General features: G+C 35.8%; 1 protein-coding gene across 6 annotated transcripts in view; it reads left to right on the top strand.

Moving 5' to 3' along the window:
- Positions 1–23,767, top strand: part of CNTN5 (contactin 5) — a 636,498-nt gene that overhangs the window by 500,506 nt on the left and 112,225 nt on the right. For all 6 annotated transcript variants that reach the window (XM_021381356.1, XM_021381346.1, XM_021381363.1 and 3 more), the window contains 4 exons: positions 1,139–1,320; positions 6,893–7,029; positions 8,902–9,031; positions 11,099–11,249. In XM_021381356.1, coding sequence (XP_021237031.1) covers positions 1,139–1,320; positions 6,893–7,029; positions 8,902–9,031; positions 11,099–11,249 — 600 coding nt within the window. The remainder of the gene's footprint in view (positions 1–1,138; positions 1,321–6,892; positions 7,030–8,901; positions 9,032–11,098; positions 11,250–23,767) is intronic.

Genomic DNA, 23,767 nt, shown 5'->3' with positions numbered 1-23,767 from the left:
TGTTTGTTTGTTTGGTTGGTTTTTTTACTGCAGCTTCACTCAACAACAGCAAATCCCATCACTTGAATAAAGCAAATTATAGTAGAAGTGAATAGATGCTTTAAATTTCAATCTGTGCTAAGTGCATATCCCAACCTAAACTTCTGCAAGATCCAACTGTATTTATATCCGAGACTTGAAAGCAATTCAAATAAATCCAAGATATTTTTATGTGAAAGAATCAACATGTAATTGTTACATTTTCTTTTATGATGTCCTCCTATCTTTTAGAATATCTGAAGTAGTCTAGTTCTCAGCTCACAATCAAACTATAAGGACAGTTCTTTTCTTTTTTTCTTTTTTTTTTTTTCTCTAAGTATCCACTGCCTTATTTAGAGAAATGTACCAGAGAACCATGGAAGAAAAATCCTGTAAAATGACTGAGGAGTCATTTGAGTCAAAATTTGAGTGAACTCAAACACTAACTAATCCATTTCTTCCCTCAGTACGATTGTCAAAGACAAATCTGAGCTTTCCCATAGTCTGTGGAAGCTACAGTGATAAACCCTTTCACTCTAGAGAACAAGTATATAATTCAGTCAGAAGTGGTTGTACCATGAATATGTACTTCCTACCAAGCTAGTTTTATAACTTAAATGATATTATAAGAGTAAAGGTGTGCAAGACTATAATCATTTTATTTTAGCCTAGGTGCAATGTTATTGAAATCCCACATGTAGACAGATATATCACTTACTGATATCCAAGACTGCAGGTTCATGGTAGGAAAATCAAGAAGTGATGGAATTTTCTCATTTCATCCAGGGTTTGGAGTTTTTATTTTCTTTTACCTACAGAGTGAACATGTTCAGGAGTAAAGCACAGAGTTCTGAAGAAGCTCTAAAGAGAGCACTTCAAATGATTTACTTGATTTCAATAAAATCTTGGCCTCCCTTGTGGATGGCACAGACAAATTCCATGTAAGAAACTATTTGTTACAAATTCCCTGCAGAAAGTGATCTATATCAAGCATATATGAACTTCATTGTGGTTATATTTTATTGCTCCTTAGATTATTAAATGTTTAAGCTACCAGATAACAGAATCTACATTCTTAATAGTGAAAGAGTGCTAACAGAAATCTTAATAAATATTTCAGCCCTGTTCCAACAATCTCTTGGAAGAAAGTTAATGGTCATAATCCAAGTAAAGCCCGCCTGAGAAAATCCCAAGCTGTGCTTGAAATACCTAATGTGCAGCTAGAGGATGCAGGGATGTATGAATGTAAAGCTGAAAATTCACGTGGAAGGAATGTCTTCAGAGGACAGCTGCAAGTGTACAGTAAGTGTTAACTGCACATGGTATTATCCAGCAATGCTTTATCCAAGGATTTTACTACATACGAAGGATGCTAAGGTCCAGTAGAAAATAAATTTATTCTGAAATAAATTCATTATTGAATTAAGATATATATTTTGTTCCCCAGTAATGAATCGAAGCCCGAATTACAAATGAAATCAACTCCCTCAAAGAACTGGCTTAACATTTCATTTTTCCTGATTCGGAGGTGTTTTTTTTTTTTTAGAATTTTTGTTATAATTTGAAAAGTCTATAATTTTTCACAGAAAAATCACAGATTAGAAGGGACATCTGGAGATCACCTTGTCTAACCCCCTGCTAAAGCAGGTTCCCTACAGTAGGTTGCACAAGAATGTGTCCAGGCAGGTCTTGAAGATCTCCACAGAAGGAGACACACAATTGCTCTGGGCAGCCTGTTCCAGTGCTCTGCCACTCCCACAATAACGAAGTTATTCTCCTTATTTGTGTGGAATTTCCTGTGTTGCAGTTTGTCCCTGTTGTCCCTTATGTTATCACTGGGAACTACCAAAAAGAGCCTGGACCCATCCACTTGACAGTCTCCCATTAGATATTTATGTAGGTGTTGATAAGACCCTCTCTCAGTCTTCTCTTCTCCAGGCTGAACCGTCCCAGGACTCTCAGTCTTTCCTCACACAGGAGATGCTTGCAGATCCTAGTAACCTGTGTGGCCCTCTACTGGATTCTCTAGAAGTTTCTTGTCTAGAATCATGGAATTGTAGAATCTTTTGAGTTGGAAGGGACCCTTACAAGCAGTCTAGTCCAACTCCCCTGCGATGATCTATCTTTTAGATAATCTTATACATAATTCAAAACAATATATGAATCAAAGTTTTACCTATCTGCTTTAGTAGGAAGCGAGTTCAGAGCAGGTGACAGGGATCTTTCAAGTGGAGGAGACTGGCAGCAACCTTCAGCACAGCAGTAAAGAAGTAAAGACTGTTGATAGCTCCCTAAAGTAACTTTCCATGGCCTTGAGATGAAGTACTCTCCAGTGAACCTCTCGCATCAGAGCACTCCTGAAAATAACATTAGTGTCTTTAAAAACCCTGACATCTCATTCCAAGCATGTAAGATACTTTGGATAAGAAAGTTTTTAGACACGCAAAGTTTAACCAAAGTTTACTTTATAAAATTCTCAGCCTCTTTTGCAGAGAGCTGATGCATCAGGATATAGGAGATTTACTTGAAACAGCATTTGCTGATACATCTTTTTTTTTCATAACAACAGTCAACTTTAATGGTTTTATTTAAAGCTCGTTTTCTTTTCACGTCTTCTTGTTCCAGGAAACAATGATAATTATATCTCAGAAATTCAGATAGAGACCATCATTCCTTACCAGGGAATTCTTGTAAAATCTTAGAACAGACTGTAGGACCAGTTGTGTCATATTGTGGTCTCACAATCTGCATGTCTCTGTGGGAGCAAGCTGTCTCTTTGAATCTTCATTTCATCAATTGCATCTGATCTGCGTAATCACAGAGTATTTTGGAGGAAGTCCAGGGCACTAAGTCTGCCTGTCTGGTCAGATTTAGTCACAAACTACTGATTTTTCATTTCTTACCTGATGCTGCAATCCAGATATGCCATGATGGCTTGACACAACTGACACTTCAGATGTTGTTCAGAAAGTGGTATTTCAGATGCTGACAATTTAAGATTGATGTAGTCCCAGCACTTTGTAGAAATTCAGCTGTAGACATGACAAAGTCATTAAAAATATAATTTTGATAATGCAAGGCATCTTCATATACTTGCCTGCAACCTATTTTTGAAAGATGCAGTTTTCCCCAGGTGATCCACTCATACTGTCATTTACGTGAAATTTTATTCAAGCTGAATATGATCAACAGATGAGAGCACAGAAGTTACAAATTGGGTGGAGAAATTGGACATTAAGCTTTTGCAGTCGTGGCTACTCCACAACTTCTGACTACTTGCATGTTCCCAATGGCAACTCCTTCTCTGTGCAGTCCCTGTTTTTTTTCTCTCTCTGAACCTGTTGGGTTTGCTTATGTGTTACCTAATCACTAGTACAAGCAGAGAGTGGTGACATGAACCAGACTATGAGAACATTTTTCTTGCTATTTTCCTTTCATCTGGATCAGTTCCCTGATCTTACTCACAGCAGCATCGCAGAAGCAGCACTGCTGGCAGAGCAGATGGGAGGTCTGACATAATGTGGCAGTGGAATAAGCAGTCAAGGGCAGGAATATTCTGTAATGTAGTGTAATGGACCATCCAAATTTTAGAACCATTTTAATAACTTTATAAAAACTGTATTGAACAGAATCCACCAGTGTCACTGCAGGTTAGCCCCAGATACATATACTGAAACTGGCTAAAGAGGGAAAGATTTCTGATTGTACCTTCAGCTGAAATTAGTTATCTTAGCCTTCTCACCTATTCTTCTCCTACTTTATACTTTCCAATTGGCCTCAAGTTCAGAAAAGGAATTTCTTTCACCCCAGACTCTTATTCATACTTAAGGACACTATCTGAAGTGATCTGTCTACATAAAATTTTCCCTTAAATAATCTTTCAATCATTTTTTTTTTAAATTTGGTAAAGTAAGCTGAATTTTCTGCATCTTAATTTTTTTTCGCAGTGGATATAATAATTGGCCTGTAAGCTTGCTGTCTTATTACCAATGTGTTTTTATAAAATATTTTTACATCCCCCCAAAAAAGATGGACAATTGCAGCATTAAATAAATCATGAGACAGACAGTGATTTCAAAATTTTGGCAGCCTTGTAGAAAGTGTAGAAGACCACTGAATAATAAAACACATCCTTCTATTCTTACATAAACCCCCCAAATTCACCACTGAAAAGATGACAACTGTCAAACATCCATTTTTCCCCAATAAAAAATGTTGCATGTCGAAAAATAATAATAATAAAAGAAAAAGTTACTTTCCAAAGCTGTTTAAATGCACTTTAGAATTTATATTTTCTATTATAAAATTAACTGCAATTATGGAATGATATTTTCTTTGCCTGCATGCATATCAGAACAATGCTAAATTTTTTACTAGAAAGAGAAAATAATACATTGAGTAAGAAGTAATTAAAGATTTCACGTTTTTCTCTTCTAATTATTGACAACATTTAAGAACAAATGTTAAGATATTATGGAGAAAAGCTCTTGCTAATGAGCAAAGAGTGAATTTTTCTTGTGGCAAAGTAAGGATAACATAGGACGGGAATCCAAAATGTATGCTATTTATTTTAATTATGAATTTATCTCTGTTCCTGTTACATCTACCTATTGTTTTGTCATTTTATTCAGAATTCTTTTGCTTCACTTAGAGAAGAGAAATTCTGACTTGTTTCCTTTGCTGATAGAAAGCTTGAAAATTCTGAATCCAAAGGCTATTAAGGCTGTAAGAAAAAAAAAAAAAAAAAAAAAAAACAGGGTAAAAATGTAACACAAAAAGATTATTGACACCGACAGATTGTACAACTATCATTTGCCCATGCCATGAGTATACTATCATGACTCCAGAGGCCAGAGGGGGGGGAATGGTGGTTTTCTGCCAGGTACACCTCTGCAGACAGGTTTGCTGAGGCAGTATTTCAGTGTAATCAAGTTCACTCTTTAATTATTAATGTTCTTGTTCATGGTGACAACAAATTCAGTGTAGAAGAATGAGACCATTTATGTTTTGTGTTGTACAGTAGAAGTTTCAAAAAAAAAAAAAAAAATGAGTGAAATGTATAGAACATCAGTTCAATTCCTCTTTGAAATTGCATAATTTTAAGGCGCCTCTGGCTAACTTGTACAATTTTTAGGTACTCATTCGGCTGTCATTGTTTCCAAAATATTATTAGCTTACTCATTTTTGAAGTAAGCAAGTGCTTCTCAGCCTGCCTCCTTTGTGCATATTGAAACACTCCAAAACATCATCAGCAAAACAATGTAATTGAATTATGTTCTCAGGACAATTAGTAGGCAACAAGTCAGCAGGGACTCTCACAGACTGCTCTGAAGTATTACAAGAAATCTTTTGATTAACTAAGAATCCAGTGATTTGGTGCAGAGGAGCATTTATGAAGCATGCCTTGACAATAATGAGAATAAAGAAGGTAGAAGCAGCTGTTTTTGGTCTTGGTGTGGAAGTGTGCCTGGGTCTATCTTGTATTTCTTTTTCTCCAATAAAAGGGAAATGAGTGATTCTTTTTATGACATATGTCCAGTTTCTGACAACTATCTGGTCAGGGACTCTGATGCAGACTGTTCTCTGCTTAGGAATGATAGACACCGCATTCGCTGTCTTTATAATACATGCATGAGATGTGAGCTATAAGCAGTTTAACATCTGTCATGCCTCCTCATACCTTTTCATGTCTTTGATTGGTGACCAGTCAAATGCCAGCTAGATTTAGAGATTTATTTTTAAACTTGGTTCCTCACATTTAAACACATTATCAATTACCCAACAACTGAAGCAGAGAATCTGTTGTGACAGAACTGAATTTCTACTTATTCCAAGTAGAAGAATTTTATATTCCTTTAAAAATGAAGGTAATTATCTATTTATTCTTTACTGTTTAAAATATATATATCAAGTATCTTTAAGTTAATTAGTTCAATCTATTACCTTCTTTGTTACGAAAATTGACATTGTTACAATATGGAAACCCACGATGTGTCTTTCAAGCAAGTATATGTTTAATGAATACACATGAATACTCAATTCTTTACTGACTCATACAAAGTTTTCTATGTGATACGATCCTACAGATACTTTATTGACCACTGAACTGAAGATTTGCATCTCTTCAAAAATACTCCCTACTTTTTAAAAAGTTATTACATGAAATCTAGATATTAATGATTACACGTATGGCTAAAAACAGACTGCCTTAAAAAAAAAGAAAGAAAGAAAGAAAACATTTCAACTTTGACTTGCTGTGTAAATCACGTTAGTGATGAATGTTGGAAATCTCATGTGGATTTTGTTCTTAAAAGCATCAGAAACATTTTCTCCCTTCAAATACAAATTAAACTCAAGAAAATAACAAATAAATGTGCAAATACCTTACCAATTCCTAGAAAAATAAGTCATGGTTTCCCAGTAAAATGAAAGAATTACATGAAACTCAGAGACTTTAATGATTCACATCCTTACTAAAACATAAATAGTTTAGATCTTGCAATGTTACTAAATATTGTATTATGATTACAAAGACAATGTTCTTAAATCCAGTAATAATGAATGCATTAATATGTATTACTGTAATTGAATCATTTGGACTTAATTAAATCAGGCAGACTTTCTATTCTTGGTTATGATACTGCTCACTACCTGATGCCATTACAGTATTTCCTTTAAGGTTAAGTAGTTTCATTTCATTAGTTTCATACTTTCTCCTTTGGCTTTGATTGTTTGTTTAATTATGTTTCTTTTTGAGGCATAGACTTTGTAAAAAACATAATTCAAGTTCTGCAACTGATTAGGTCTTTGCCTATCTGCTAGGCACTCATTTGTTGGTATGCTTAATATGTAGCATGGTATATTTTTTTTGCAGCCTACCCACAGTGGGTGGAGAAACTTAATGATACTCAATTAGACAGTGGAGAACAGCTCCGATGGGAATGTAAAGCCACTGGAAAGCCAAGGCCCACTTATCGTTGGCTGAAAAACGGAGTTCCTCTCTGGCCTCAGGTACATTAGATGAGGAGTCAACAGTATGTTGTATGTTTCTCTTTCAATACAGATAAGTTTAATTAACGAAAGTTCTGAAAAGTACTTTAGAAATTAGTGTTTTCTGTATTAGTTTCTGAAGTGTAATTATAAAGACAAGTCCTAAACATTTGTTCCCTCTTAAATGCAGTCATTAGTAATTCTCTCTAGTTCAAAAACATATGGGAAGTAGGAACTTTCTAAGCCATGCTTGCAACTACACTGCCACTGTCCTCTAATGTCTATGTAAGCAGTCCCCAGTACAGTTACTTATTTTTCTCTTTTAGACAGTGATATGCTATTCATTGCAAAATTATGTTAGAGTGTAACAACTCAGAGAAGGACTGTCTTTGCTGAACTGGACTCCTACATATCTCCCCCAGTGTTTTGTTATTGACTGTACAGCATATTTAATTGGTACTCATCAAAACATTTGCAGGCTGTGTAGAAGGTATAAAGATTGCCCTGTTTTCATCAGTTTTCAACTCTGTTAATTCTCTTCAGAACTCACCACTCACCATCAACACCATTAAAATGTTCCAAGATTGTAAAGTCTTCAATACACTCACCTGGTATACTTTAAAAGTAGATCGAGATAAAATTCTCTTTTCTTTTTAAAAGAACACTCATGCCACAGCCTGTCTTTTTTTTTTTTTTACTTTTTTCTCTTTTTCTCACTGAATAATCAGCACATCAATGCCATTCAAATCTTGTTGTTGGTTTTTTGTTTTTTTTTTTTCTGTTTCTTTGCTTCTTTCTTTTCTCCTAGCACCTTTTCTATTTATAATCTCAAGATATTTAAGGAAAGTTTTGTATATTTGATTCATACATTTTTTTTTACTGATTAAAATAAAACTGTTCAGTCCTGGTAGAAAATGTCTCAATTTGCAAAAGTATTCACAGAAAGAATTTATGAATTTAAAGGATGTGATATTTTTCTTTTCAGTGAATGTTGCTTCTATCTGTGAGCATCAACCAATTATGCAAAGAATGAGAAAGGAAACATAAAAAGAGTTTATTTTTGAAGAGATGAGGTGTTGATAATAAGGTTATATGCCTTTATTTTATAAATTTCTGCCTTTTTAGAGTGAGCTGTCAGTGCTGGAATTGAAGTAACATAAATATCTGTATTTTTTGGCTATCTGATTTTCTAAATCATCAGTTGGATTAGTCTCTGAAATTTTAAATTAAATTTCATTTAAAATTAAAGGTGTACAACAAAAAGAAAACCATTTGATAGTTTCCTCTGCACTTCCAAACACTGTTCTTTAGTAATCTTTAATGAAACCAACAAGAGTAGTAATGAAACTTAGAGATGTTTTACAGCAGTTCAAATTGTTCCGTATACAGTTCCATGAAGTACATATATCCATGAACAGCTATTAATGCCTTTCTCTTACATCTGTGGTAATTATTTTATGTTATCATATATTTCAAACAAGAAAATTGCAATCAAATTCTTCCATTCAAGCAGTCTTCTATGTCTACATTTATGAAAAATAGTGGCATGACTGAAATCAAACATTTGCTAGAGATGTGAAGATTATCAAATATGTTTCACCCACTCATAACTGACTCCTTACCTCATTAAAGATACTGGGTTGAACTGCTTTAAAAAAATGCACAAGGGTGATAGCACCAAACAAAGAAAGAAATAGACAACAGCAAGCATAGGAGATAATATTTCTTTTCAAATGTTCTTGGAGGTTTTCCTGACCTGTATCATCTATTTTATTTTTACCATCCCTTAGATAGCAAGAACAAAATAAGCCCAAGGAAGTCTGTTACTAAGTTTTATTTCGGCTTAACAATGTCTTTTGTCCCTTTGCCTTATTTTTATTTATTTCATTACAGAGCAGGATTGAGATGGTTAACAGTGTACTGATGATCCGCACTGTGAATGTCTCTGATGCTGGAATGTATCAGTGCTTAGCAGAAAATAAGTATGGCACCATCTATGCCAGTGCCGAGCTGAAGATTTTAGGTGAGTATTATCAAAAAAGAACAGATTTCTTCTTTTTTCCTGTTTAATAATTACATTTTTTCTTGGCATCTTATGATAAAGAATAGTTTCTGTCAGTCCAGACTTAGAAGAGCAGATAGAAGTGGGTTCCTTTTTCTTCTTGTTACTTATGTGTGCCCGAGCCCTTAATTGCCTGGGAGAGCGTATATCCTTCTGTTAATTGATTTTTAATTTCATAAATTACAGATTCAGTTACATTTTGTGAGTATTTTTCATTGTAGGTCTATGTCAATTAAAATAAAATTAAATAAATTAAAATAAAATACATGGAAAATATTTTTTACTTCCTCAAATACTAGTGCAAGTAAAGAAACGGGAATATTAGACATTTTACTCTCTGATTAAATTTGTATTATTTCTATTGTTTCTAACAGGGCCATTAATCAAACGTAATTAAGTATGATGCTACATTACAGATTTAAAAATTTCCTTTAAATTCACCAGGACTGATTGAAATCTGGAAGTATTTCAGCTAGTATCCCACACTTAAGCAAATATACAATGTAATGTTTCTCAGAAAATGTAGGAAAATTTTAATTTTTCACAAGCTCATAGAGGGAGTTTTTGAAGAAAAATATGAAGCGTGTCTTACCAACATTCCCTAGCTTTGTATAAATCAGAATGTGATAACACACAATAGGACAGTAGTGTTAAGAGGACTTCTGGGTTAATGAGACAAGCTTCTGAGAGACCCACTTTCTCTGAACCACAGTCAGAGGCTGCACTCTTTCCATCACTTGCGTTGCTCTTTGAGATTCAGTCAGGAAAGAGATCCTTGTTGGTTACAAAGTTTCTCATTCTGTTTTTTCTTTTTTTCCTATACCTATTTTTTCAAGTAGCTGTACACTTTCTTTGATGTTCTGTAACACAGTACATCATCATCACATGTTGCTACAGTAAAATGGGCCTTCATTTTGTCACTAGTGTTCATTTTGTCACTAGTAATTTCAAATTGTGCTCCTGTTGAATTTTAGCCATAATATTGAGTTAAAGTAGTTGCTGTGCTTAACTTTCTGAATTCTTAAAGGGAAAATTACAGAATAGATTGCCCATGTACATATCTCTGGTATGAAAATTACCCGAAGTAATGGTAATAAATTCCTACATATGTGAGGCAGTGAAGCATAAGATGTTCTTATATGTGTAGCTGAGATAGTTGTATAGGGGAGGAGTTCTCATCTCTGTTTTTCCAGAATGAGCTTAAAAAAAAACAAAGTTAATCATAGAATGATACATGATGGAAAAGACCTTCAAGATCATCAAGTCCAACCATCAACCTGACCCATTACTAAACCATGTCCCTTAGTACCACATCCATTCATAAACACCTCCAGGAATAGGGAGTCCAGCACCACCCTAGGCAGCCCACTACAATGCCTACAACTTTCCTTTCTTGTGAAATTACAGTAACGAGTGGAATTTTTGTGACACATTTATTATCTTGACAATGTAATAATAAACAATGGGACTTCTTGAAAGATGTTAAGAACAAAAATTGGTTAACCATTTCCTGTAAAAAATTCTCATTTTTCAATCCCCAGCACTTAGACAAAATAAATAAATAAATAAATAAATAAAATGGAAAGCAGTGCAATTACTCTAACAGTAGCACTATGCACAAGAATTAACTCTAGGGAGTTCATTTTAGATAGCTATGGAATTTATACTTCTTTACTTTTTAACTAGTTACTCCTAACAAGCTACCTGTGAAATCCAAAATTTTAGAAAAGGTGTAGCTAAATAACAGTGGCATTCAATTTCTAATGCTGTTGGATTTAAAAAACAATTTTAATTTAGTATGTTAATGTGGATAATATCTCCGTAATTAATAACTTGATTAACTTAAAGACCTACCATTTAATCTTGAATGTTATTTCAAATGCCTTTTACAATTCCATCTAATCTGTGGTATAATCATTTCAAAACCAAAAATGAAAATTTTACACCCCAAACCAAACTCTATTAGAATGTAATGAAATGAAAAGCTGTGATTATTTTCAGTAGAGTTAACGTGCTTCTTTCCAACAGCTTCAGCTCCCACTTTCCCACTAAATCAAATGAGGAAAACAATAATTATTACCAAGGGCCAAGAAGTTGTCATTGAGTGCAAGCCACAAGCCTCTCCAAAGCCAACTATCACTTGGAAGAAAGGAGACAAAGCTTTAAGGGAGAGTAAGAGGTCAGAAGCCTGTTCGGTAAACTAAATATTGTGTTTGCATGCTTGATTCTGTGGTTCTAAATGAAAATGCAGCCAGTAACAAGAATGAGCATACATAAGCATGTCTATGACCAGTGTCAAGAATGAGTATACATAAGCATGTCTATGACCAGTGAAAAGAACAAGCATATGTAAGCATGACAATGACATCATTATTTTGTCAAGCTTATGAGTCTGGTGGTAGTGACTTCATTATTTCCACAGTATTGAAATGAAAATTTTTCAAACTGTTCAAAACAGATGAAAAGAAGCTATTGTTTTGGGTTTTTTTTCCCTTTATTTCCCACTACTAATTTCAAAAAATGCTTGTTACGCTGTAGCTTCTATACATTTTGTGTTTGAGGTTACTAAACATATAGATGCTGAGGAAGTCAGGACAGCATAAAATATCAAATGTGCTTATTCATTTGAAATGCTTTTAATAAGGCAGATTGACAGCTTGATCACACTGGATGTCTAAGAATAGCTTTAAAATGATTCAGAGAAGAAAAATATGATTCCATTATAGGATTGAATTATACAAGTAATTTCTGTACTCAGCAGCACATCCGTTTAACAGAATAGGCTTGATTAAATAAATTCTGTCCATCTCTGTACATTAAACATAGCTTAAGCTCCACAGGTTAAATGCTGACTGTAATTACACTTTACAAGATTGTATGTCTGTGCACTAGAATAGTTTTGCCAGCCTGCACATGGTCTTTAAGTACACACAGTAATCTTATCTTCTTTCGGGTAACATGTGTGAATGAACTACTTACACTGACTTGTGTGGCATTAGTCAAAATGATAAACACAAGGCCTTTTTGTTCATTTGTGCAATACTGATGAAAGCAGTAGAGTGCATTTGTTCTTGTTAGCTACGAAAGTCATTTCATTCAGGTGAGTTTTATTTTTGTCTCATGCCACTTGTTTTCTTCTGAAAAGGAAAAATGGGTAATCTTCCATGCTATATCGACTCTTTGGAGAGAAGGAAAGAAACAACGATGTATGAAATATTTTATTAACAGATCTGTGTTGTATAACACATATTGACAAGGTATATTCCAGCAATCTTTTCAAAGAAGCTAATATCAAATATTCTGAGATAGATATTTCTTATGCTATAACTGCATAGTTTTCACTGCATGAAAACTCGTTTCACTCATCTCTGTAAAACTTACTATGTCTTCTTGATTACCACAGGTAAACATCTTTTTAGTCCAACACTGGTGGAGCCTTTTGGTAATTACCTCATGTCTGTCCAAATATAGTCCAACTCTGAAATTAAAATATCATAAAAATAAAATCTGGAGCTGCATTTTTGGTATTTGCAACTTTTGAAACTTGTTTATTTTGTCAGAAGTAGGAACAGAAAATGATGAAATAGGGAGATTACAAGAGTTGATTGAACACTTTGAAAGATTTGGTTTGTGATAACATTTAACTATTCTGGGAATCCTTTGTATCATTTAAAGTAATCACCTGATATCTATTTTTTGTTTCTATGAACAATATCTTTTTCAAGGGAACTCTGCTCTGCTTTTATATACAGTATTAGCTAATCAATAATTGTGGAATCTTTTTGAAAAGGGGATGAGGAAGACTACGATGATTGGGGAAAGAAAATAAAAGTCAGCGGAGGTAGAATATGTGTTTCTGTGTTTGGGGCACTCTGAGAAGGAGCTATAGAAGGGAACTGTGTATAACTTTGGATTAAACAAAGATGGAAAATCTGACATATTTCCATTAGCATATCTGTGTATGTGAAAAATCAGCTTTCCTCAGATACAGGTAATAAAATTCCAACAAAAAAAAAATTAGCAATTACAATGTGATGACCTTACACAGAAAGTTAAAACGTAAAAGATTAAAAAACAGCCAAACAAACAAAAACCCACAATCTAACATACTGATTAAATAATAAGGAAAATGAAGAAGTAAACCCAATATATGTTTTTCTTCCATAGCTTTTTCCTCCTCTACAGAATGCTTGTGCAAAATAATAAATATGTTGTGTTTTGTTTTTACTAAGTCTATCCTCCTGGAAAATGAATTTGCCCCATTTAGACACATCAGTGAAAAAAAAGTCTCAATACCTCTCCTTTACAAAATGAGAATTCTGTTTAACTGGTGGGTCTGCTATTATCTATCCCACTTCCAATCTGTGCTGTCTCCTCATATTTCTCCCATACAATTGAAATCTGGTTGAAAAAAATACCTCTGATGACATTTTTTTTTTGTACTTGAGCAGAAGACTGAGCTTGAGCACCATGTCTGGTGATCCCTGCAGTCAGATCTTGGCTTTGGCACCTGGAATTTAATGCAGTTTGAAAGTCTGAAGTGTTCCAGATTCGTATAAAAGGCTAAAGCCTCTCACTTGGAAAGGGTAACTGTGGAAAGAGTCATCGTGAGCTCCATCTATTGGCCTGTTTTTAGCTGTGAACAAATTATCCAATTCAGGGTCTTCATATTCACTATCTATTTGTGCTGGGTTTGCTCTCCTTGGTGATCAATCATTTATAATACATACTGTTTAATGATCACCATCAGCATTCAAAATGAACTGTGTGTACCTGGTGGACGAGAAGCTGGACATGAGCCAGCACTACGTGCTTGCAGCCCAGAAGGCTGCGTTAAAAAAGGGTTGGTCAGCAGGGATAGGGAGGGGATTGTCCCCCTCTACTCAGCTCTTGTGAGGCCCCATCTGGAGTACTGCATCCAGGCCTGGGACCCTCAGTACAAGAAAGACACGGAGCTCTTGGAACGAGTGCAGAGGAGGGCGACCAAGATGATCAGAGGGCTGGAGCACCTCTCCTATGAGGACAGGTTGAGGGAACTGGGCTTGTTTAGTTTGGAGAAGAGAAGGCTCCAGGGAGACCTCATTGTGGCCTTCCAATACTTGAAGGGAGCGTATAAACAGGAGGGGGATCAATTGTTTGTGAGGGTGGATAGCAATAGGACAAGGGGGAATGGNATTGTTTGTGAGGGTGGATAGCAATAGGACAAGGGGGAATGGTTTTAAGCTGAGACAGGGGAGATTTAGGTTAGATATTAGGAGGAAGTTTTTCACATAGAGGGTGGTGACGCACTGGAACAGGTTGCCCAGGCCGGTTTTGGATGCCCTGTCCCTGGAAGCATTCAAGGCCAGGCTGGATGTGGCTCTGGGCAGCCTGGTCTAGTGGTTGGCAACCCTGCACACAGCAGGGGGGTTGAAACTAGATGATCTTTGAGGTCCTTTTCAACCCAGGCCATTCTATGATTCTACGATTAAAACTCAAATTTCTTTCACATCATATTATCTCAATGAGTCATTAATACATTCAAATAAATAGTAATTCATTGGTTGTTTTATTTTTTTAAATTGAGATGTGAAAATTAATATACTATTATTATGTAGGAGTTCTGTTGTTTGGTAGATACATTTAAGCTGCATATTTTCATTAGTAATTGGATAACAATTAAATTTTTAAAGTATCAGTACTAAGTACATTTCCCTAGGATCTGTTGTTTCATAGGCTGATCGATGGATGCATGTCAGTTACAACATTCTGTGATATTGTATACTCTGGTTGTTGATTTGAATGTTAAGATTTTTAATTCATAAGAATTTTGTAAAGAACTTCTGAATCCTTCAGATGATTCGAAGTTCTGGTTATACAGAAAAAGGGATTTGAATGCATTTGGATCCAAGTCTGATTATTCTTTGATTTATAACATAAAGATTATTCTTTGATTTATAACAAAATGTTTGGCTGGAACTTTGATTTAGGTACTAAACTAGAACAATTAGACCCTTGTGGAAGAGTATCGTGCAAAGCAAGAATCTTTGTGAAGTTTCTAAAATATTTCAGTCAGATATTTCGTAATCAATAATCAAATCCTAATTTAGTGGTTCAGTATTAGCTTCTAACAAGACCCAGATTCTCACTATTCAAATCAAGGTGCCTGTTAGAAGCCTGTTTCTAGCTTAACTTTCTTTAAAATTATTTATAAAGGTTTAAGAATTCAACAAATTTAATTATTAAATTAAATTATTATTAAATATTATTAATTAAATTATTAAATTATAAATTAACCACATTTTAATGATTTGGACTCCATTTTAACTGCTGAAGTGACTGAGTTTGGGTGTTTTGGGGTTTTTTTTTGACATATTTTGAAATAAAATGAGGCTAAAACAAAATATATTTTGAGGAGAAGGGACAATTTTTATTTTTTTTAATCAATGTCTAGTGTCAAAAATAACGCTAGAAACCTACCACTATGGATTGTCTCTGGGATTTATTTTCTTACTGTCTTTATACTTCAAAAATAGAAGTAAAAATAAGCAGAAGTAATTGAAAGTTATATCTATCATCCTTTGAGAAACTGCTGCATCTATCTACTCTCCATTATCTCTAATGTGACATCATGGCTCCCAGAAAACCTACATGCACTGGGCATTTGCAATCCTAAACTGGAGCAGGAATGTTCAATTTGTTCTTGTGATTTGGGATACAAAGTCACAGAGATTCAAAATTTTCAGGAAAAGGAAGGCAGATTAGAAGGAAGGCAGGACAGAGCTAGATAGTTCATCTCGTAGAGGTATCTTGGACGGGGGTCTTGGCTGCAGAAGGACAAAGAGGATGAGGCTGGTAAAAAAAGACTACAGTTAAGAGCCAGCACCATACTTGGAAAAATTATCAGGGAGAGAAATTGGGAATGGATGCTAAGGGTGAAAAGAAAAGGAAAAAGCAGTCATTCTGTGTTAAAACTCCTTGCTTCTTCTGTGGTGTACGAAATGTGGAAGAGGCAGCTAAATGCCATAACTTGTAATTGAAAGCTGTCCTGTGCGTAAGACAGAGGTTGTGCATAATATTAGGTCTATTTTGCTACTGGTGACATGATCTTCATTTCCTGAGTGCCTCACTTGAGGTCACTGGAACTGATTTGCAGCTATAAGAGTTCTGTAGTAGCTGTACATTGAATAACTGAGTACTGGATATTAACAGCAAGTGCTCCAAAATTCAGTTTTTAAATATCACAGATAAAAAATTGTGGAGCTGTCAGACATAATAAACATAGAGAAATATTAATGAGGTAATTCTGCCTTCATAATCCTATGGATATAAAATTTCAGGACATATACTGACCTGTGAAGAACACAGAAAACACTAACCAGTACCAAGTAACCATCTCCATCTCTAAGTACTTAAAAAAAAAAGAATAAATACATTGGAGGGAGCAAAATCTTCAAGCTGCTTGTATCATATTGTACAAGAGAATTCACTGAAAATACTGAAATTTTAGCTTTACCCAACTTCTCATCATTTGGTGTTATTTCATCTATATTTCTATAACATTCAGCTGCTGTGAAAGAAGTCAAAGAAAAGGAAGAGAGAAGAAAGATGACCTTTAAAGGTCCCTTCCAACTCTAAGGATTCTATGATTCTATGATCTTCTATTTTTATATTAAATTCCAAATACTAGTACAGGATTGCTACCAGATGGCTAGAAAGAGACAGATAGAAGTCTGAGATGACTTAATTTTACCAAAGTTCAGGTTAACACTGAAATCTTTGAACTACAGAAGCAGTTGTCCTGTTGTTTGTCACTCCAGAGAGTACTGAGGGAGCTGGCAGAGGAGATAGCCAAGTTGCTTTCCATCATCTATCGGCGTTCCTGGTCAACTGGAGACGTCCCAGAAGACTGGAGACTTGCCAATGTGACTCCCATCTACAAGAAGGGTCGTAAGGAGGATCCGGGGAACTACAGGCCTGTCAGCCTGACCTCAGTGCCAGGGAAGGTTATGGAGCAGATTGTCTTGAGAGAGATCACGCGGCATTTGCATCGCAACCGGGGGATCAGGCCTAGCCAGCATGGGTTTGTGAAGGGCAGGTCCTGCTTGACCAACCTGATCTCCTTCTATGATCGAGTGACCCATCTGGTGGATGAGGGAAAGGCTGTTCATGTGGTCTACCTAGACTTCAGCAAAGCCTTTGACACTGTCTCCCACAGTATTCTCCTGGAGAAGCTGGCAGCCCGTGGCTTGGACAGGTACACTCTTTGCTGGGTAAGGAGCTGGCTAGAGGGCCGGGCCCAGAGAGTGGTGGTGAATGGAGTTAAATCCAGCTGGCGACCGGTCACGAGTGGTGTTCCCCAGGGGTCGGTGCTGGGGCCTGTCCTTTTCAGTATCTTTACTGATGACCCGGATGAGGGCATTGATAGCACCCTCAGTAAGTTTGCAGATGACACCAAGCAGGCAGGAAGTATCGATCTGCCTGGGGGTAGAGAGGCCCTACAGAGAGATCTGGACAGGCTGGATCTCTGGGCTGAAGCCAATGAGATGAGGTTCAACAAGACCAAGAGCCGGGTCCTGCACTTTGGCCACAACAACCCCAGGCAATGCTACAGGCTTGGGGCAGAGTGGCTGGAAGGTTGTGTGGAGGAAACGGACCTAGGGGTATTAGTCGATGCTCGGCTAAGCGTGAGCCAGCAGTGTGCCCAGGTGGCCAAGGCCAATGGCATCCTGGCTTGTATCAGAAATAGTGTTGCCAGTAGGAGCAGGGAAGTCATTCTCCCTCTGTACTCAGCCCTGGTGAGGTCCCACCTAGAGTACTGTGTCCAGTTTTGGGCCCCTCACTACAAGAAAGACATTGAGGCCCTGGAGCACATTCAGAGGAGGGCAACAAAGCTGGTGAGGGGTCTGGAGTACAGGCCTTATGAGGAGTGACTGAGGGAGCTGGGATTGTTCAGTCTGGAGAAGAGGAAGCTCAGCAGAGACCTCATTGCTCTCTATAACTACCTGAACGGAGGTTGTAGTGAGCTTGGAGTCAGCCTCTTTTGTAACTAGTGACAGGATGAGGGGAATGGCTTCAAGTTGCACCAGGGCAGATTCAGGCTGGACATTAGGAAACACTACTTTTCTGAAAGAGTGGTCAGGTGCTTGAATGGGCTGCCCAGGGAGGTGGTTGAGTCACCGTCCCTGGAGGTCTTCAAGAAACGTTTAGATATAGTGTTGAGAGACATGGTTTAGTGGGGTTATTGGTGGTAGGTGGATGGTTGGACTGGATGACCTTGTAGGTCTTTTCCAACCTAGCTAATTCTATGATTCTATGATTCTATGATTTTGCTATGCAATTAGTGGAAGCACACAGAGCATTTAAATCTTAAAATGCCATCATCTAAAACACAGAAATTAAAATAGACATTTTTATGTTCTTCTGGTCTTTTAGACTCTTTCATTTTCAATCTTGAGAGGTTCTTGTTACAGTTCTACTCTTTACTATATTTAAGGATCTGTTAATGTTTCCTTTGTAACTTCCTATTTTTAACAAATTTATAGTGCAATTGTTAGGGAAAAAATATCAAAGAAGGAAAAAAATTCAAGGAAGGAAATAAAAATAGTGTTTCAGAGATGAAACAAGACCAAAGGAAAAAGAAAAGCTTTGAGTTTGCAGATGAATTTTTTATTTAATTTTGATTTTATTTTCAGTATCATGGTAACATTCCAAAAGAATTTCAGTTCCATCTAAATGTGATATGTAACTTCACTTTAAACTAAACAATGTGCTCTGTGAAGGCAAAAGAAAATATACATATAAAACGGCTGGAAAATTACTCTGAACTATAATTTTTAGTTTGTTTATTGAACACAAAGATGCACTGGCCTATGTCTGGCGCAAGCTTTTCTGCACACAGACAGCACAGCATCACAGTCTTCTGCTTTTTGATGGAAATGCCACTTTTCCTTTTTTCCTTTGTTAATAGTATTTTCAAATTTAATCCAGTTCTTATCAGCAGAACATCATACAGTCTGGAAATTTTACTTTGTATCTCCAGCTAAATATACAAAGAAAATGCCCATTTATGAGTTTCTGTTGGATTAACAAATAGTGTTTTCCACAAGTTACCAAATGAATTCAGTGGTTATATACAAAGAAATTACCTGTTAGATCCTAAATATACTTCCCTGGACTGAAACATCCAACTCTTTCATCCCAGTAATGATATTCAGGATGACAGTTCCTGTTATTTCTTAACAACATGGTATTTATGATGCTGCTATTAAGCTATTTAGGCTGACTATTTTTAGGGAAACACTGCTGGATTCTAATACAAAAATTGTATGTATGATTACAGCACATTGAAGCAAATATTATTTTAGAAAAACATTCTCTTCCTCAGTAGCTGAGTTGATGTTTGAAGAAACATTCCACCATCTCCTACCAAGACTCAGTTGTGCAGTTCGTTTGGGGGTGCCCTACAGTTTCCCACCCCGGGCTTGAGCTGTTGCGTTGGCTGAGTGCAGGACTCCCTCTGTAGTATCCATCAGGTGCATGTGGATATTTTAAACTTCTTCCAACACATACAAGAGAAATAGACACCAAACCTTAGGGAGCTGACTGCCACCTTGCATGACTTGTCTTTTCAATATTTCTGTACACTTGCTTTTCTTTGTATTTTATCAGTTACTGAACTGTAGGTATATCTCATAGCTTAACAGAAAAGGAAAAACTGAATTACTCGACCCTTTTAAGTCACTAATAATCACAAAGTATTTTATTTATTGTGTATCCTTTAGTATCTGCTTACACAACTCAACTAATTATCAGTTAAGGAAACAGTTCAAAAACTAGCTATGATTCATTTTTCTGCTGTTATAAATGATTGTCTGTTTGTGCACCACACATGCGGAATGACAAGTCATTAGTTGATAAAGGTTTTTCTTTGCTTAAGGCTCTTCAGACTCTGACTTTCAGCATAATTTGTCCTTAATAGAAACTGCATCTAAAATTCTTGGGAATTTAAACACTTAACTTCATGCCACCAGCTGATCCCCAGATTCCCATGGCACTTTAATGATCATGAAGTAGTGAAGAGAGAAAATGAGAGACGTTAAGAAAGAGAAACTTCATGACAGAAAGTCATAACTTCCTGTGAGAGTTCTGCAAGTCACTTCTTTGAACTTCTTGCATAAATCATGGGCTAATTTAGCTGTGGCAGGCTCATAATGGGAATTAGAGATCTGGTTACAGAGCAGAAAAGGGAAACAATGATAACCTTGACTAAATAGTAAAAACAAATGGCTAAATTGTCTCTTCGCAGAAAAAAAAAAAAGGCACCTTGTTCAAAAGCCATACTGTCTAACTTACTAACTGATTATTTTGTACAATACCAGTTTTGATAATACAGTGATTTTGGCCACCCTCCTGAATAGTTTAATTTTGATGTAAAATCCCTGGTTATCTCACCCATTAAAGAGAAAATAATCATACTAGTCAGGGAGAACAACAATCTCAATTTCTTTAGAAGAAATGTCAGAAGATTGTAAGGATCTCAGTTTATCAGAATTTCCAAAATAGGCAGAGAACTTGAGTAAAGAAACAAACCAGAGTCCATCATGCCTGGAACATTTCCTGCATTGCGGACCTCAGGCAAGAGACTTGCTTTATTCTTTCTGTGGGGGCAGTTAGGTCTGGTTCCCGTGACAAAGTTACACTACTAGATTTCCTTTCCCTCTTTTTGGACCCCTTGTTTTACAATGGATTAGGGATTTCATCCAGCCGAGTAATAGTCCCCTTTATTTTACCAGGGCTATTTTTCTATCAGATAGTTTCCCTTGTTAGCTGGTCACATAGATGGAGAAATGCTTGTGCCAGAGCAGCTCAGGAGGAATGAGAGCAAATGAAACAAAACTGGTGTTCACTGCATAGGAGTGTCCAGGATAGCACACAAAGTGTCTCACAATTTCTTGCCTGTATGTGCCATACACTAATTAGGGCAGATGATTTATCTACGCAAGTAAATTAAAGGCTGTCTTGTAATCTTGGCAGGAATTGCATTGAGATACAATCAGCTATGCTGTTAAGCAGTTACTCCCTGGCTTGATGTTAGCCTGCATAAAGTAACTCTCCCCAAGTAGTCCTTGCATTTTAGGAGTTTGTGCAGACCAAAAGATATTCTTGCTAGGCTGTCTGTGTTCCGTCCACATTCTGCTGCTATGTTTTAAAGGCTAACAGCATTTAGTAGGATGGAAACAGTTTTGTGGTCAATGAATTGAGTACATGGAAATGTATGCCTAATTATTTCCCTAATAGAGAAATAACTGCTGTTTAGTTGTGCAGCATATAAGAGTCTTATCTCATGTAGAATCTCTGGGCATTATGTAAATTGAAATAATGACAATATAAATAATAATTGCTGTGACTCAGTAACATGTTACCATGTAGCAATAAACTGTCTGTAGGCACAGGTCTGTTTTTAAATTGTAAGTTCAGAATGTTAAAGAAGACATTCCCAGGGCATGTTAGTAAATTAGTGAAATGAACCCAGACTGTTTTGCCTGAGAAATCTTGTCAAGTTCCAAAATAAGAGTATAATATTTGAGTACATATTTTTCTTTATAGTGCTGTACATTGCTAAAGTACACTGTAAGTGTTGTTCAACATGTCCTTAGATGTACTAGTCAGATCCATGATGTTTGTGGAAACTACGGATAAATATTTTGTACTCACAGTCTGCTAAAATTCATTTTGAACCAGAAAGCCATCTTTCCATTTTTCTATTCTTCCTTATCTATCATAAATAAAAATAAGCTAGTATCACTTTCTAAGACATTGTCACTTACTGCATCAAGATTCATTGATGTTTGCTGTAACAACTTTATCTACGGAATTAAATTTATTATTAAATTTCAACATTCAAAAGAATTTGTGATGCATTTTATGTCTTTTCTGTCATCATATTCTGACTGTCTGCAGTTTATATTGAAAATTGATGGGCTGCCACTATTTATAGGTTAATTTCACCCAGAGAACAGAAATAAATCTAAGCATATTATTTAAAACTTAAATATGTTTTGCTGAAAATTAAACTGTAGAAAATATCTGAGGCAAGAGTTGTCATGTCTAGAAGATAAATATGGCGTGAACTTGCATTCTAATAGAATTAGTAACAAATTAGAATGGTCTCTGTCTACAAAACAACAGATTACATTTAACTCTCATAGTCAAGATTAAAAAATAATGAACTTCTCAATATCAATTTCAGGCTTCTGTTCAACCCTATGTACAGATTTCAGAAACCAGAAATTTACTGTCGAAACATCAATCTCAGCAGCTAATTTCTAAATGATCTGTGGCAATGAAACTATATCATATCCAACACGATGGACATTTTATGTCAGAAAAGGGCACATCTGTCTTGTTTGCACTTTTGTATAGTTACATGTACTATAGCACATCTGTCTTTGGAGTTGTCAAGGTTCATATGCGCTTTGCATTGATTGTATAAGATGTTAAAGTTCTACCTGAAAATTTCCTACCAGTTACTTATAAGGAAAACCAAGACATTCATTTCAATTACTGTCTCATATCAATATCACACTATTTCTGATTATGAGTTGCATTCCTCACATTTAGCAGTATCAATATCATGTTCATGATCAAGATGTTAAAGTAAAAGAACTTCAAATATTTCTTCTTAATAAATGATAGAGAAGAGACAAGAATTTCAAAATAGAACATTTTTGAAGACAAATAACAGAAATGATCCATCACAGCTTGTAAAATGTTAATCTATTTAGAGCAGTGAAACAAACTAATACTATCTAATTGTGTAAAACACCAATTTGCACACAGCAAATTGCTCACATTAGTGCAAATTAGATTCCATTGAACTTAGTAACTTCTATAGAAGCATTTTCTATGAAGATTGCTCCAAAAGTAATGCCTCCTATTACATTATGTTGGCCCATGTTGTCCAAAGATGTTGGTGGTATGGCAGTAAAAGTTGAACCTTCCCACAAGTATCCAGTTACATGTTGTTGCCATGTGACAGATGGCAGCAGAGGGAAAATCTGACAAAATGGCATCTGACATGGAAGTGCACATGAAGCAAAGTTGTGAAATTGAATTCCTCCATGCAGAAAAAATGACACACATTGATATACACTGATGTTTGCTGAATGAGTCCACAGTGGATGTGGATGTGAGCGCAGTGAGTCAGTGGGTGGTGCATTTCAGCAGTGACAACAGCACCATGAAAGACAAGCCAAATTCCATACAGCCATACAGATAATTACAAAGTGTAGCATGCAGGCTCCTGTTTGTCAATGGTGAAAATGCTAATTGTGGTGAATACGCTGAAAAACAGTGTTTTGTAGGAGAGAATTTGCTCAATACTGAATAGTGTTATTGTACTCTTTGTATCTGTTGTAGTTTCCATGGAAATGAATAGGAAATATTCCTTTTGGAGCAACCTCTTAACATACATTTTTGAGATTCCTGAATGTTTCATATTTCTTTCAGTGGCTGTAGATAGCAAGTAAATAAAAAGAATGCCAGAAATAAAAGAATAATAACCTAATGCACACAGCAAGGCTAAAAATGTACTAAGATTCCTATTTATTAAACCAGCTTTGATAAAAGAGAGAACATTTTAGTAAGAACAAACTGAAGAATTTCATATTTGTGAAGAATTTTAATGAATATCCCTAAACTTTGCCCTTCCCTTCT

Source organism: Numida meleagris, chromosome 1 (assembly GCF_002078875.1).
Source record: "Numida meleagris isolate 19003 breed g44 Domestic line chromosome 1, NumMel1.0, whole genome shotgun sequence".
Lineage (NCBI taxonomy): Eukaryota > Metazoa > Chordata > Aves > Galliformes > Numididae > Numida > Numida meleagris.
The sequence above is the reverse complement of the archived record's forward strand: the minus strand, read 5'-3'. Positions and strand labels throughout refer to the sequence as shown.